Genomic DNA, 15,307 nt, shown 5'->3' with positions numbered 1-15,307 from the left:
GACTCAGCCATGTTTATGCAGCACTGCACGTGGAGATGTGGACGCGCAGATTACGTACATATAAACCTACGGCGGAAACCCCTCTTGTCTGTCAGTGTGACCTGAGACCAGAGTTGGGTGTAACGCGTTACACCCAACTGGTCTCAGGTCATCTTAATATTTAAGAACCTATTAATGTGTTATACCAGATTAACGGGAAGAATCTCAGCTAACTGACGATACAAACCATTTTTACCAAAACAAAACACAAGTCTCATAAGAAGCATCTAAATGACCCCTGAGCGAAAAATGCTAACGCACTTTGGCACAGAACTCAAGATAAAAGATACCCTTATTACTTATCGTAGCTGCACATACAAGATATCAGATTAAAGCTGAGGTTCCACAGATTATTTAGGTATTAGTATCATCACTGAGCGATCCGAACTCGTGACAGCGGAAGCAAACACAGACATCACAACACGTACCTTTGCGGAGCTTTTATGGGAGATCGTCTCACCGTAGCTGTCAATCTGATCAAAAGACTTGTTCAATGGCATTAAAACGAGAAAAAACGCGGCTGAATCGGTTAATCCATAGGTTGATAATGTTTCTGGGTGATAATTTTTTTAATTAATAATCCATAATTCCATTTGTATGTAAAAATCGGAGAGTAAAAGTTAGCTGCTAATGGTAGCCACCAGAGTTATCGCAGCTTCCGGTTTTGGCTATGCGTCAGTATCACACACACACATTACCAAATAAGGAGTATGTGGGAGTTCCCCTCGATTCCATTGGCTCTGACGGTTAGAAAGAGATGTCAATCAGCAAAATCGAGCAAGGGGGGCCAGAGATAGGTCAAATCCACCCAAATGACCCCAGAAGTGGTTTTTCTTTGCTAAATCTCTCTAAAAAGGTCAAGTTTCACTTGTTTTGCATCAATCTTGATACAGGGAACTTATTATATGTTGTAGTTTGGATTCCTAAAGCTTTTAGTCTACCATCCCATCATTCAAGGGTGGTTTTCACTATAACTATTTGGACGGACACAATCATTTAATTTTTTTTACTGTGTTCAATCTGAATTTACTTTAAAATAAAAACATCTATATTGATGCTGACACTTCTACATCCAACTCACAGATGTAACCTTGCTTTTAGAAAAAAGATTATTAATTTAACCCTTTTAGAAGGGAAGATATGGTCAGTTGTTCTGGGAATGTCATTTTCGAGCCTGAGACCTGAAAAACAGGCTCGGGGCTTAACAAGTAGAGTTCTTCTTTCAAACCTTTCTTATTTTTTCCCCACCAGCAATGGAAATCCGCCATGATGAAGACCTTTTTGACTACAATGATTACAATGATTACCCAGAAACCTATGACTTTTCAAACTACTCATTGTGGAATATTATTAACTCCACATACTTCAACGAGAATGAATCAGGCTTTTGTGATGCTGAAGAGTTCACCATCAAAATGTTCCAGACCTGCATCTTCTGCCTGATTTTCCTGTTGGGCGTGGCGGGTAACTGCCTGGTCATAGCCACCTTTGTTTTTTCCCGCCGTTTCCGTCTTCGCTCCATGACCGACGTCTTCCTGTTCCACCTGGCGCTGGCCGACCTTCTCCTGCTCCTCACACTCCCATTGCAGGCTGTCGATACGCACCTAGGCTGGATCTTCCCTAATGGCCTTTGCAAGGTTCTGCGTGTATGCTACGCTATCAACACATACAGCGGGCTACTCCTGCTAGCCTGCATTAGCGTTGACCGCTACATTGTGGTGGCACGTGCCCAACAGATGCACCGGCTGCGCAGTCGCATTGTTACAGGCGGGAAAGTTGCCGCTGTTGCTGTGTGGTTTGTTGCTATGCTCCTGAGTTTGCCTGAAATCCTCTACTCTGGAGTGTTAGTGTCTTGGGATAAAGCGTACTGCGGCATGCTAAAGCGTGGAGCAGCCAAGATGTCAACCAACGGAGCCATCATTGCTGTCTTCTGCCTGTCATTCTTCATTATGGTGACATGCTACTCTTTGATAGCTCAAGTGCTGTGGGAAGGGAACAAAAATCGGCGGGGGAAGCAGTGGCGTCGGCAGCGCACCCTGAAGCTGATGGTAGCGCTGGTGGTGGTGTTTCTGGTGTTCCAGCTGCCGTACACTGTGGTGCTGTCGCGTAAAATGGCGGGGCCGCTCTGCGCTCTGCTGCTGGAGTACATAACCTGCACTCTGGCGTACTCTCGATGTTGCCTCAACCCTATCCTGTACGCTCTGGTAGGCGTGCGCTTCCGTAATGATGTGGTGAGGCTCATGTACGATTCAGGATGCCAGTGGAGGGTCCGGTCAGCGCCACAGTCAGTGATCTCCAACTCCATGTCCCCCACCTCCCCTGCTCTCACTGTGTTCTCAGCTTGCTCACCAGCATCCCCGAAAGCAGCAGCTCCATGTCTACCAACAAATTTCAGTTTCCGGGAACCAAATAATACTTAATGATGTGGACCTTATTTGTTACATTCCATTTTTAAATCTTTATTTTCTGTTTAAGTATACATCATGTGTTATTATTTGGAAGAAATTAACTGAATAATTAGAAGGGGTTGCAAAGGTGTGCATTTCATCATCAACGATTGTATGAAATACAAGTGTCGAAACCAAGGCTCCAACTTAATTGTTTACCTGGGAGAGGAAAACATAGCAGGATGGAAGGTGACCCAAAGTCTCCCAGGACGGACAGACGTGCAATAGATGCCGTGTGACAATAAATACATTTTTAAAAAATAATCGGTGGAAGCCGTAGTGTGTGTTGGAGGAAGGGCTCTGTAAGGAAGTGGCAGATTTTTACGGTTGTGTATTTTCAAATTCTAGCGCACTCGAGCTGGTTTCTCCAAAATGACATACCCCACCTTTAAGTTTGATCCCTGGTCGAAACAGTATAGTACTTCCACTGTATAATACACTTGTAAATGCTATACTTGGACAGACTTGTTTGTATTAATGTAGTTCGCTCTTTCATGTTTTTAAATGTAATTTGTTAATAAAACTGTTTTCAGTATCATGGTATTGCTGGAATTATTTTGGTCATCTGACTCATTGTTTATATTTTAATTGTCATTTTTATGTTTTGTCTCATAACACATTTTCAATTACTTTAGGCCCATTTGTCCCTTCCTTTGTAATTTTTATTTGTAGATTACTTTCTTTTAATTGGCTAATTGAGATATTTTAAATATATTTCTGAACACATAAGAGAGACGAACTACAGGAACGGTTAGGCATTTCAAGTGTTGCAGGCTCTGTATCTCTACCTCAGGAACAGGAGGAGGACTCTGGACATGTTGAACTACTCAAAAAGCACAGGTAAGGTCACTAAGAAATTCTGGGGACTTTTGAAATAACTGTTTGACTGTTTCACTTTGAATAAATATAGTTAAGAATACCAACAAATTACTATTTTTAAATGTATACATTTAATTAACATGACTATTACTAGATTACATGTACCCATTTTGAATTAATACCCATTTTTATTTGATTGATTTAAAACCTCACTATTTAAAATGAGTTATTGGGGACCGCAGATCATTTTAGAGAAACTGTTGCAATTATGGTGAATCACGAATTAGAGCCTACATAAATCGCTCATAATCTGTTAAATTAATATAAGAATCTGTATACATGAACAAATAAATGAAGAATTGTCAAAATGATTATCTTTTTAAAATTATATTCTAAGGCAGCTACTGTTAAAGAGATTTACTGCAAGGTCATTCCCTCGTGACAAGACTCATGCCGGTATACGGAAGAGGATTTTTTTTTTTGGGAGAAAAAAATCAGAATTCTGAGATTAAAGTCAGAATTCTGAGAAAAAAATCAGAATTCTGACTTTTTTCTCAGAACAAAAAAAATAATTTTTTTTTCAAATCCTCACAAAAAAAAAATGTATGTGGCCCTAATCCTCTTCCGTACCGGTAACAAGGAAAAATAAATAATATTATTATTCACCCAGCTGCTTCAGTGAAAGAAGAAGAGAAACTGACTATTGGCATGTGGCATGTGTGCAGATGTTAAAGCTCCTCACGGCTTCCCTCATGCCAACAGCCTGACACCATGTGAACAATGACTGAAATATATATAACTGCTTCCCACTCAAACTGTACAACAACAGACCTGGTTGCCAGATATGAGTTAACTTTCAACCTGACTGCAAAGGAGTTGTTATTTCATTGTCTCTTATTAATACAGATACAGTGAGAAAGGATGCAGGATTGGCTATAATATTTTAAATAAAGTTGATTGTGACAACTGATGGCAAATGTGTAGAATGTGTTACATTTAGAATAATTAATATCTGCAAACAAACTTCTTGACAAATGTAAAACCTTGGAGCATAAAAAAACAAATTCAGATTTCCAACTTTAAAAGTCATCACGAATAAAAAGAAAAATATACTGGATCTTAGAGAATATTATAATAAAACAAAATCTGTATTAGCCTACCATGTATTACGTGAGATGTCAACTGCTTTGGAAATAGAATAGAATGTGATTTATTTAAACTTAATTTAGTTATTAGACTATTACAAGGGTAGACATCTGGTAATTAGCCTTAACAACGTTAGTTCAATCTAAACTGTGCGTAATGCATCAGCGCAGTCCTGCCATTTTTTGCACGCACAGAACACATTTCTATGGTCAATAATCTTTCGAAAATGTTTTGAAATTGAAACGTTTCAATGAGAAAAAGGAGGCACTTTTGAAACTGTTATGATAAAGCTTTTTTGCACAAATATCATACAATGTGTTTCCCTTTAAATATGATTGTCCTCCAAGAATTTGAAAGAGAGAAACGTTCGTGAAACTTGGCATGGATTATAAAAACAACAATTATAGACTTTGTGTACTTTCACACGTTCACACTCTCCCATCTCCATAGCTGTAATACAATGTTCCATATAACAGTGGAGTGTAGTATGACTAACACTATTAGGGTAGATTTAATGCTGAATTTCGGAAGCCTGTTTACAGATAATCCATATAACCTCTACATTCATTACATTCAGTATACATTTTCGTTATAACCAAAAAGTTAGATGTTTGGAATACAATAATTCGTTTTTTCTTTCTGCATTTAGGGCGCACATATGATTGAGGAAAGAGTGAAGAGACTTTAAGCCTCAATAGGAGTTGAATTGAAGGCCCAGAACATTATCATCGGCATAATAATTGACATTAGAATACAGTGAGAGATGCAGTTATTTGATAGAGTTGTAAATAATAGTGGACCAAGAGTTGACCCTTGTTGAACTCCTTTACACATTTTTGGCATCCTAGATTTAAAGTATGATTAAAACCATTGTAATATAGTCTTATAGACTGCAGTTTGCTTAAGATGTTTTACTTGGCAAATTACCTCATCAGCGTATTATTGTTCCTCTTACCTTCAAGGGAAATACCATCATGCCTATATCCACCATCAAATAGATATTAAAGAATACAAGATAAAGAGAAAAATGTAATATGCGCATAGTTTTGCAGACATAACCGAGTTGTACAGTGGAAGATGAAATGACAAAAGGTGATTGTGGAAACTGCCTATAAAGGCTGTTGGCACGCGACACTGACTGATATGTAGAGGCTCGCGCTACCCACGACTTCCCCTGTGCCAACGACCTGGTGCCAGTGGCACGCAACCCAGTGCAAAATGACTCAAATATCACAGAAGCTAAGTGAAACTGAGAAACAGAGCGGCAGGTCTCTAACTTTCAATCCGATTGAGGAGGAGTTGCTATGTCCTGATATAGCGACATGAAGTACATTTTTCTGCTTAAAATCAAACCAGGCGAATGTTCATAAGAAGCCCCATTTTTTTTCAAACAATGATAAGTCCACACGATTTGGTTTCACTATGGCATTTTGTAGAAGCCCAGACTGACTCATAATAAAAGATAATCATAGCAGCCGTGCTGCAGAAGTTATTTTACCGCTAACACGTGGCCTTGTAGTGACACATCAGAATTGATGCCAGATGTATTGATCAAAAAGATACTAATCCATGAAAGAAATGTCTTAATGACATGGTAATTAGTGTCAAAACTCCTAGACAAAATTGGCCCCATCAACCCTTACATTCGGTTTATATTTGTGGATATAAAGACAATATGACCATTCATTGGGTAACATGTCTCAGACCAGTTTCATGGTAATTCAACAAATACTTTTTCGTTAATTTAAAAAATATATATTTTTAAAAAGATGAAAAGTCAGGGGATCACCAAAGCTAAAATGTTCACAAAATAATATTCCAAGCTTTTTTTCAATAGTATCACTGTTCTTCTTTAGCCTGTTAAGCCCCCCTCGGCGGGGGCTTTGTTTTTTTTTTCACAACACTGTGTCTCAGGCAGAGATGGGGCCGTTACTAAAAAAATGTAATATATTACATATTACATATTACTTAAAAAAAAAGTACTATATTACACTACTTCGTTACTCTCTACATAAAGTAACTCGTTACTTTACTCGCCGAGCACGTACGAACTGCGCATGCGTGAGTGGCAATAACTCTCCTTACCAGCAGGCGGCGTTAGTGTGTATTCGTCATTCAAAACAGGCAACAACCGGAAGACAGAGAAGAAGAACAGACTACGTGATATAAACAAACAACAAATAGTGTGTGCTTCACCTTAGCATGTGTTCTTTGCAAGTGTTTGTTGAGGTTTGACGTGGTGTTTAAAGCAGTGGATAACAGCTTCTGGCCTGGACACAGTTTGCACCTCACCATCACATTCCTGTCTATTCTTCGGACAAACTCAAAATAATGGGCATACCTCCACCCCTCGAAAGTTATCGCTGACTCAGCCATGTTTATGCAGCACTGCACGTGGAGATGTGGACGCGCAGATTACGTACATATAAACCTGCGGCGGAAACCCCTCTTGTCTGTCAGTGTGACCTGAGACCAGAGTTGGGTGTAACGCGTTACACCCAACTCTGGTCTCAGGTCATCTTAATATTTAAGAACCTATTAATGTGTTATACCAGATTAACGGAAAGAATCTCAGCTAACTGACGATACAAACCATTTTTACCAAAACAAAACACAAGTCTCATAAGAAGTATCTAAATGACCCCTGAGCGAAAAATGCTAACGCACTTTGGCACAGAACTCAAGATAAAAGATACCCTTATTACTTATCGTAGCTGCACATACAAGATATCCGATTAAAGCTGAGGTTCCACAGATTATTTAGGTATTAGTATCATCACTGAGCGATCCGAACTCGTGACAGCGGAAGCAAACACAGATATCACAACACGTACCTTTACGGAGCTTTTACGGGAGATCGTCTCACCGTAGCTGTCAATCTGATCAAAAGACTTGTTCAATGGCATTAAAATGAGAAAAAACGCGGCTGAATCAGTTAATCCATATGTTGATAATGTTTCTATGGATTTGAAAAAATTATTTAAATCTATAATTCCATTTTTATGTAAAAATCGGAGAGTAAAAGTTAGCTGCTAATGGTAGCCACCAGAGTTATCGCAGCTTCCGGTTTTGGCTATGCGTCAGTCTCACACACACACATTATCAAATAAGGAGTATGTGGGAGTTCCCCTCGATTCCATTGGCTCTGACGGTTAGAAAGATATGTCAATCAGCTAAATCGAGCAAGGGGGGCCAGAGATAGGTCAAATCCACCCAAATGACCCCAGAAGTGGTTTTTCTTTGCTAAATCTCTCTAAAAAGGTCAAATTTCACTTGTTTTGCATCAATCTTGATACAGGGTACTTATTATATGTTGTAGTTTGGATTCCTAAAGCTTTTAGTCTACCATCCCATCATTCAAGGGTGGTTTTCACTATAACTATTTGGACGGACACAATCATTTAATTTTTTTTACTGTGTTCAATCTGAATTTACTTTAAAATAAAAACATCTATATTGATGCTGACACTTCTACATCCAACTCACAGATGTAACCTTGCTTGTAGAAAAAAGATTATTAATTTAACCCTTTTAGAAGGGAAGATATGGTCATTTGTTCTGGGAATGTCATTTTCGAGCCTGAGACCTGAAAAACAGGCTCGGGGCTTAACAAGTAGAGTTCTTTTTTCAAACCTTTCTTATTTTTTCCCCACCAGCAATGGAAATCCGCCATGATGAAGACCATTTTGACTACAATGATTACAATGATTACCCAGAAACCTATGACTTTTCAAACTACTCATTGTGGAATATTATTAACTCCACATACTTCAACGAGAATGAATCATGCTTTTGTGATGCTGAAGAGTTCACCATCAAAATGTTCCAGACCTGCATCTTCTGCCTGATTTTCCTGTTGGGCGTGGCGGGTAACTGCCTGGTCATAGCCACCTTTGTTTTTTCCCGCCGTTTCCGTCTTCGCTCCATGACCGACGTCTTCCTGTTCCACCTGGCGCTGGCCGACCTTCTCCTGCTCCTCACACTCCCATTGCAGGCTGTCGATACGCACCTAGGCTGGATCTTCCCTAATTGCCTTTGCAAGGTTCTGCGTGTATGCTACGCTATCAACACATACAGCGGGCTACTCCTGCTAGCCTGCATTAGCGTTGACCGCTACATTGTGGTGGCACGTGCCCAACAGATGCACCGGCTGCGCAGTCGCATTGTTACAGGCGGGAAAGTTGCCGCTGTTGCTGTGTGGTTTGTTGCTATGCTCCTGAGTTTGCCTGAAATCCTCTACTCTGGAGTGTTAGTGTCTTGGGATAAAGCGTACTGCGGCATGCTAAAGCGTGGAGCAGCCAAGATGTCAACCAACGGAGCCATCATTGCTGTCTTCTGCCTGTCATTCTTCATTATGGTGACATGCTACTCTTTGATAGCTCAAGTGCTGTGGGAAGGGAACAAAAATCGGCGGGGGAAGCAATGGCGTCGGCAGCGCACCCTGAAGCTGATGGTAGCGCTGGTGGTGGTGTTTCTGGTGTTCCAGCTGCCGTACACTGTGGTGCTGTCGCGTAAATGGCGGGGCCGCTCTGCGCTCTGCTGCTGGAGTACATAACCTGCACTCTGGCGTACTCTCGATGTTGCCTCAACCCTATCCTGTACGCTCTGGTAGGCGTGCGCTTCCGTAATGATGTGGTGAGGCTCATGTACGATTCAGGATGCCAGTGGAGGGTCCGGTCAGCGCCACAGTCAGTGATCTCCAACTCCATGTCCCCCACCTCCCCTGCTCTCACTGTGTTCTCAGCTTGCTCACCAGCATCCCCGAAAGCAGCAGCTCCATGTCTACCATCAAATTTCAGTTTCCGGGAACCAAATAATACTTAATGATGTGGACCTTATTTGTTACATTCCATTTTTAAATCTTTATTTTCTGTTTAAGTATACATCATGTGTTATTATTTGGAAGAAATTAACTGAATAATTAGAAGGGGTTGCAAAGGTGTGCATTTCATCATCAACGATTGTATGAAATACAAGTGTCGAAACCAAGGCTCCAACTTAATTGTTTACCTGGAGAGGAAAACATAGCAGGATGGAAGGTGACCCAAAGTCTCCCAGGACGGACAGACGTGCAATAGATGCCGTGTGACAATAAATACATTTTAAAAAAATAATCGGTGGAAGCCGTAGTGTGTGTTGGAGGAAGGGCTCTGTAAGGAAGTGGCAGATTTTTACGGTTGTGTATTTTCAAATTCTAGCGCACTCGAGCTGGTTTCTCCAAAATGACATACCCCACCTTTAAGTTTGATCCCTGGTCGAAACAGTATAGTACTTCCACTGTATAATACACTTGTAAATGCTATACTTGGACAGACTTGTTTGTATTAATGTAGTTCGCTCTTTCATGTTTTTAAATGTAATTTGTTAATAAAACTGTTTTCAGTATCATGGTATTGCTGGAATTATTTTGGTCATCTGACTCATTGTTTATATTTTAATTGTCATTTTTATGTTTTGTCTCATAACACATTTTCAATTACTTTAGGCCCATTTGTCCCTTCCTTTGTAATTTTTATTTGTAGATTACTTTCTTTTAATTGGCTAATTGAGATATTTTAAATATATTTCTGAACACATAAGAGAGACGAACTACAGGAACGGTTAGGCATTTCAAGTGTTCAGGCTGGGTACAAAACAGTTTTAATTATACCCCCCACATATCATGACATATATGAGTGATGAATTTAAGGTTTGAATAAAATAATTTAAAATACAGCAAATAATACAAAATCTTTCAGAGTCATTAGCTAAGATGGTTGTTTCTACTTCTGCTTTATGTGGTTAAACCACCTAGATGTGGGTTTAGGTTTAATTTGAACTCATTTTTTTTTTCTTCTGTTCTCTTGCTATAGCGTAATCCATCCATCCATCTTCTTCCGCTTATCCGTGGTCGGGTCGCGGGGGTAGCAGTTCCAGCAGAGAGCCCCAAACTTTCTTTTCCCTGGCGACATCAACCAGCTCTGACTGGGGGATCCCAAGGCGCTCCCAGGCCAGCGAAGAGATATAATCCCTCCACCTGGTCCTAGTTCTACCCCTTGGTCTCTTCCCAGCTGGACGTGCCTGGAACACCTCCCTAGGGAGGCGCCCAGGTGGCATCCTAACTAGGTGCCCGAACCACCTCAACTGGCTCCTTTCGACGCGAAGGAGGAGCGGCTCAACTCCGAGTCCCTCCCTGATGACCGAACTTCTCACCTTATCCCTAAGGGAGACACCAGCCACCCTGCGGAGAAAACCCATCTCGGCCGCTTGTATCCGCTACATTGTATTACGCTATAGCGTAATCAAAATATATATTATTTATATGAGTATTTGGTTAAAACGTTGACACAACAAAATCATCAAATTAGTTGCAGTCATGAGTTTTAATAGCTGATGATTACTGTTGACACATTTCCAAAAAAGTCCTGAGTTTTGATACCCAGTGCAGTCACTTGTCCTTAAGGCCAAACATAGTCACAGAGACATTATCTGGTCACATTCTCCCTTCAGTCCTATTATATCAGGTGACCAAAAGCAGAAGATCAGAGCCACAGATTGACGTAACACTAACCACAACCTCATGTTCAGCCCTATGCCTGCAGCACCATGTTTTTATTTCAAGGAACTGGAATTCCATACTTGACACTGTTTGCAGAAGTGCTTGTTGTCCAGAATATTTGTTGTGATTAGTCAACCTCTAAGCCTAAGTAAAATGTGTTGGAGCGCTAGCCAATGGAAACACAAATGTAACATAGACATGAACAACATTTCTTTATAACACACTACAGGAAAGGGAAAACCCCAAAAAGCATAGTATTTAACTGTTCAAACCTCAACCCTAACCTGACCTAATTTCTAACCAAACCCAAACCTTCACCCAAAAACAAAACTAGGCTTCTTTCTACACTTATTTATCAGTTAAAAATACTTTGCTATAAGTTGCAATTTATCATCGGACTATAATAAAAAAAATGTGTATCACAATTTTTGCATTATAGCTATAACTATTATATAGCAAGACTTGTTGGATGTGTATGTATCAAAGACTCTTTTGTACATTTATTTGGTATTATAGTTATTATTCTAGTTGTCTTCACTTGTCTGTAGGAATCAAATGTGATGCATACACCTAAAAAAACAAACATTATTTACAGCACTTTAAGATTCAAGCACATTTTGCATTTTGTTTTTGTCAGAGGTTTTGCATTTTCAGTTTTAAAAAAAAGTATGTCACCACACACAGTTCACCCTTGAACTCAGTGTCCAAGGGGGGAAATTGCCTCCAGTTTTCTATGAATTTGACTCATGAAGCAGAATCAATTATATTACATCATCTCTATTTTGGTTTTACATTTAAGATTATGCTGTCACAGGTACAGCATGTTTGGATCCATGTTGGTTAAAATCAGCCAGTTAACCTCGTATTGAAATCCTTTTTAGTTGTTACCTTTATCATCACAGTTCATCCAAACAATTAAAATGACTTGTTTTACAAATAATGCTTTCATAAAGTGCAGTTCATCTCCTCATTTCATTTCTAGTTAATAAAAAAAGGTAAAATGTAAAGATTTGAATGCTAAAATTAGTTAAAGGTCCCATGTCATGGCCATGATCATATTTCCATTGTTGAGGTCTACTGAAATAGATTTATATTGTGCAATTTTCCAAAATCACATTGGTTTCTCATACAGCATCTCTGTAAAGTATCACATACTTTACAGAGACAAGCTGTTTAGGACAGAGAGTGAGTACCGGTGAATACACATGTATGTGTATTCACCGGTACTCACTCTCTGTCCAACACACTCTCGCTCCCTAAACGAATTGTACCTTTTATTTGGCTTGCTGCTTTGATTGGTGGAAGGGAGCGTCCGGTGTTCGGCAGAAGAGGGCCGCTCTGGTAGAGGCGCACCGGTTGTCAGCAGAGAAACCATGTTTTGTTGAGTTCTTACCTGACTGGATTTTGGACTTCCTTTCGACATGTGATTCCCGGCCTGCTAGCCCCAGGCATGCTAGCCCCCTGTCTTCCAATTCCCAACCTGACGCCATACGTCTCGGTGTGTTCCGTCTGGAGTCAACCCCTGCTTCTTCCCCATTTCCTGCTCCTGTCCAGAAGCCGTTCTCGGGTACTCATCTGGCTTTTGGAGGTCCACGGAGTTTGAGTGCAGAAGGGATGAATGATTTAGAAAAGCGATTAGTCCTTTGATCAGGTAGAGCATATCTACGCCCTGATGGCAACAGACGAAATTCATGTGAAAGTACATGACCTGGAGAGTTCAGAATGCTCTCTGCTTTCCGCAGAATCTGTTGGTTACAGAAGGAATTTAAGTCTCTCTGTTTCACGCCGATGATCTTGGAGCAGGTTTTAACAATGCTGTTCAGGCTGTTCCTGTCTTTCAGTGTAAGGCTATGGAACCAGCAGATAAAAGAAAAACAAATAAGGCTCTTAATGAATGCTTGGTAAAAACGACAAAGAATGAAAGGCCTGACAGAGAAAGAGTTCAGTTTGCGAAGAAGGTGCATTCTCTGTTGACCCCGCTTCAAAATACACTCAGTATTCACATCAAATTTGAGGTGGTCATCGAAAATGGTGCCCAAGTATTTGTATGATGTGACAATTTCTACCTTGTCATTTTGTATGATGCACTCCTTAGGAACATCCTTGTGACGTCTAAAATCAATGATCAATTCCTGGGTTTTGGAGACATTTAAATCCAGAAAACTGTCATCACACCAGGAAATAAAATCGGCAAGAGCACACTCGTGGCCTGATTCTGAGCCGCTAAGGAGGGACAAGAGGGCGGTATCATCAGAGAATTTAACCAAGTAGCTGTTGTCTTGCATGCTCCTGCATTTATCAGTGTACATTATAAAAAGTAGGGGCGAAAGAACGCATCCTTGAGGTGAGCCCGTGGAAGTGATGACAGAGTCAGAGAGGCGTCCATTGACAGACACCTTCTGCTCTCTATTAGTTAGAAAGTTTAAAATCCATAAAACAAGTTGATCGGGCAGTTTAAAATGACATAATAGGCTCTCCACCAGGAGATGCGGCTGCATTGTGTTAAATGCTGAAGAAAAGTCAGCAAACAAAAGCCTGGCATGGGCTTGTGGCTTTTCAAGGTGTTTGTGGAGGGTGTGCAGTATAAAAAGCTTTGCATCCTCTGCCTTGCCCCCGGGCCGTCCGCCCGAGATCCCTTCCGGGTCCTCTGCTTTGCTCCTGGGCTGTCAGTCCAAACCCGTCCTCCAGACCCCCTCCACCCACCCTGGTGGCCCTAGTTTGTGTCCCTCCTTCGGTCCCCCTCCACCCACCCTGCTGGACTTTTTTTTGGACGGTTGTTGGACTTTTTTGTGTTTTGGGACGCCTGGGATCCGTCCCTTGAGGAGGGGGGGGGGGGGGGGGGGGGGGTTAATGTCATGATCTGTCTGTGTTGTGTTGTGTTTTGTCTTTGGTTTCATGTTTTGTTTTGAAAAGTGTTCACCCCCTGTCTTGCCTGTTGCTTTCTGTCTGTTTTCCCTCCTACCTAATTACCCAATTGTGTTCACCTGGTGCCCCTGTGTTTTCTCCTCCCTCCTCACCTGTGTCTTGTTTGTGTGATTAATCTTGTGTGTATTTAAGTTCTGTTTTTTTTGTTGGTTCATTGTTTGTCTTTGACTGTGTCTCGGGGTAGGGTTCTGTTTCTTACGCTTTGGCCTTGAAAGAAAGGTATTTTTTCGTTCCTTGGAATAAAGGTTTTTCGTTGAAATCTGCATTTGGGTCCTGCCTGCTTCACTAAACCCTGACAATATGTCATGCGGGGTTTCTCAAGGCTCCATCTTAGGACCTTTGCTTTTTAATATTTGTATGCTACCTCTGGCTGAAATTATTAAAAACAGCGATCTAAGCTATCACATCTATGCAGACGACACCCAGATTTATTTAAAAATTACACCGGGAGACTATTCTCCGATTAGAACACTGAGCAAGTGCATTGAGCACATCACTGACTGGATGACTCAGAACTTTCTCCAATTGAACAAACAAAAAACTGAGATCATTGTTTTTGGAGCAAAGAAGGACCGATTAAAAGTAATCACAGAGCTTCAGTCAGCAGACTACAAAGTAACTCACAAAGCAAGACATCTGGGTGTAGTGATGGACTCAGACCTGAATTTTAACAGTCACATTACAACAGTTATTAGATCTGCATACCACCTGAAGAATATATCAAGGATTAAAAAACGGTCACAACAGGACTTAGAAAAGCTTGTCCATGCTTTTATCTCTAGCAGACTCGATTACTGTAATAGTGTCTTTACAGGTCTCACAAAAAAATCAATTAGAAAGCTGCAGCTGATTCAGAACGCTGCTGCCCGAGTCCTCACAAACACTATAAAAGAGTGGATCACATCAGTCCAGTACTGAAGTCTTTACATTGGCTTCCAGTCTGCCAAATAATTGATTTTAAAGTACTATTGCTGGTTTTTAAAGCATTAAATGGTTTAGGACCAACTTATATTAACGAGCTCCTGCAAAAATATGAACCATCCAGGAGTCTCAGGTCTGCTGGGACAGGTCTGCTCTCTGCTACAAGAGTCAGAACTAAACAAGGAGAAGCAGCATTTCGTTTTTATGCCCCGACCATCTGGAACAAACTCCCTGAATCCTGCAGGTCAGCTGCTACTGTTTTTAAATCGAGACTAAAAACTTTTATTTTTGACGCTGCATTTGGATGAGTTGTGTTGATTTTATTATCTTTGCTTTTTAAATGCTTGTTTTTAAAATGCCTTTTTATAATGTGCTTCATCTGTATATTGTTCTTAAATGTCTTTTGTCATATTTTTTGTAAAGCACTTTGGGTTGCCCTGTGCGGAAAGGTGCTCTATAAATAGTCTTGCCA

General features: G+C 40.6%; 2 protein-coding genes across 2 annotated transcripts; both read left to right on the top strand.

Moving 5' to 3' along the window:
• Positions 1-1,324: 1,324 nt before the first annotated feature.
• On the top strand, positions 1,325-3,040 carry LOC117553582 (C-C chemokine receptor type 7-like). Its single transcript, XM_034227588.1, has one exon. It carries the CDS (start codon positions 1,455-1,457, stop codon positions 2,457-2,459), a length of 1,005 nt encoding a protein of 334 aa, XP_034083479.1. The 5' UTR covers positions 1,325-1,454; the 3' UTR covers positions 2,460-3,040.
• Positions 3,041-8,109: 5,069 nt separating this feature from the next.
• Positions 8,110-9,275, top strand: LOC117553518 (C-X-C chemokine receptor type 6-like). The gene is given in 2 exon segments (XM_034227499.1): positions 8,110-8,979; positions 8,982-9,275. Coding segments are annotated over 2 exon segments (1,164 nt in total).
• The last annotated feature ends 6,032 nt before the right edge of the window (positions 9,276-15,307 follow it).

Source organism: Gymnodraco acuticeps, unplaced genomic scaffold, assembly GCF_902827175.1.
Source record: "Gymnodraco acuticeps unplaced genomic scaffold, fGymAcu1.1, whole genome shotgun sequence".
NCBI classification, from domain to species: Eukaryota; Metazoa; Chordata; class Actinopteri; order Perciformes; family Bathydraconidae; genus Gymnodraco; species Gymnodraco acuticeps.
This window is presented reverse-complemented; position numbering and strand designations above follow the sequence as displayed.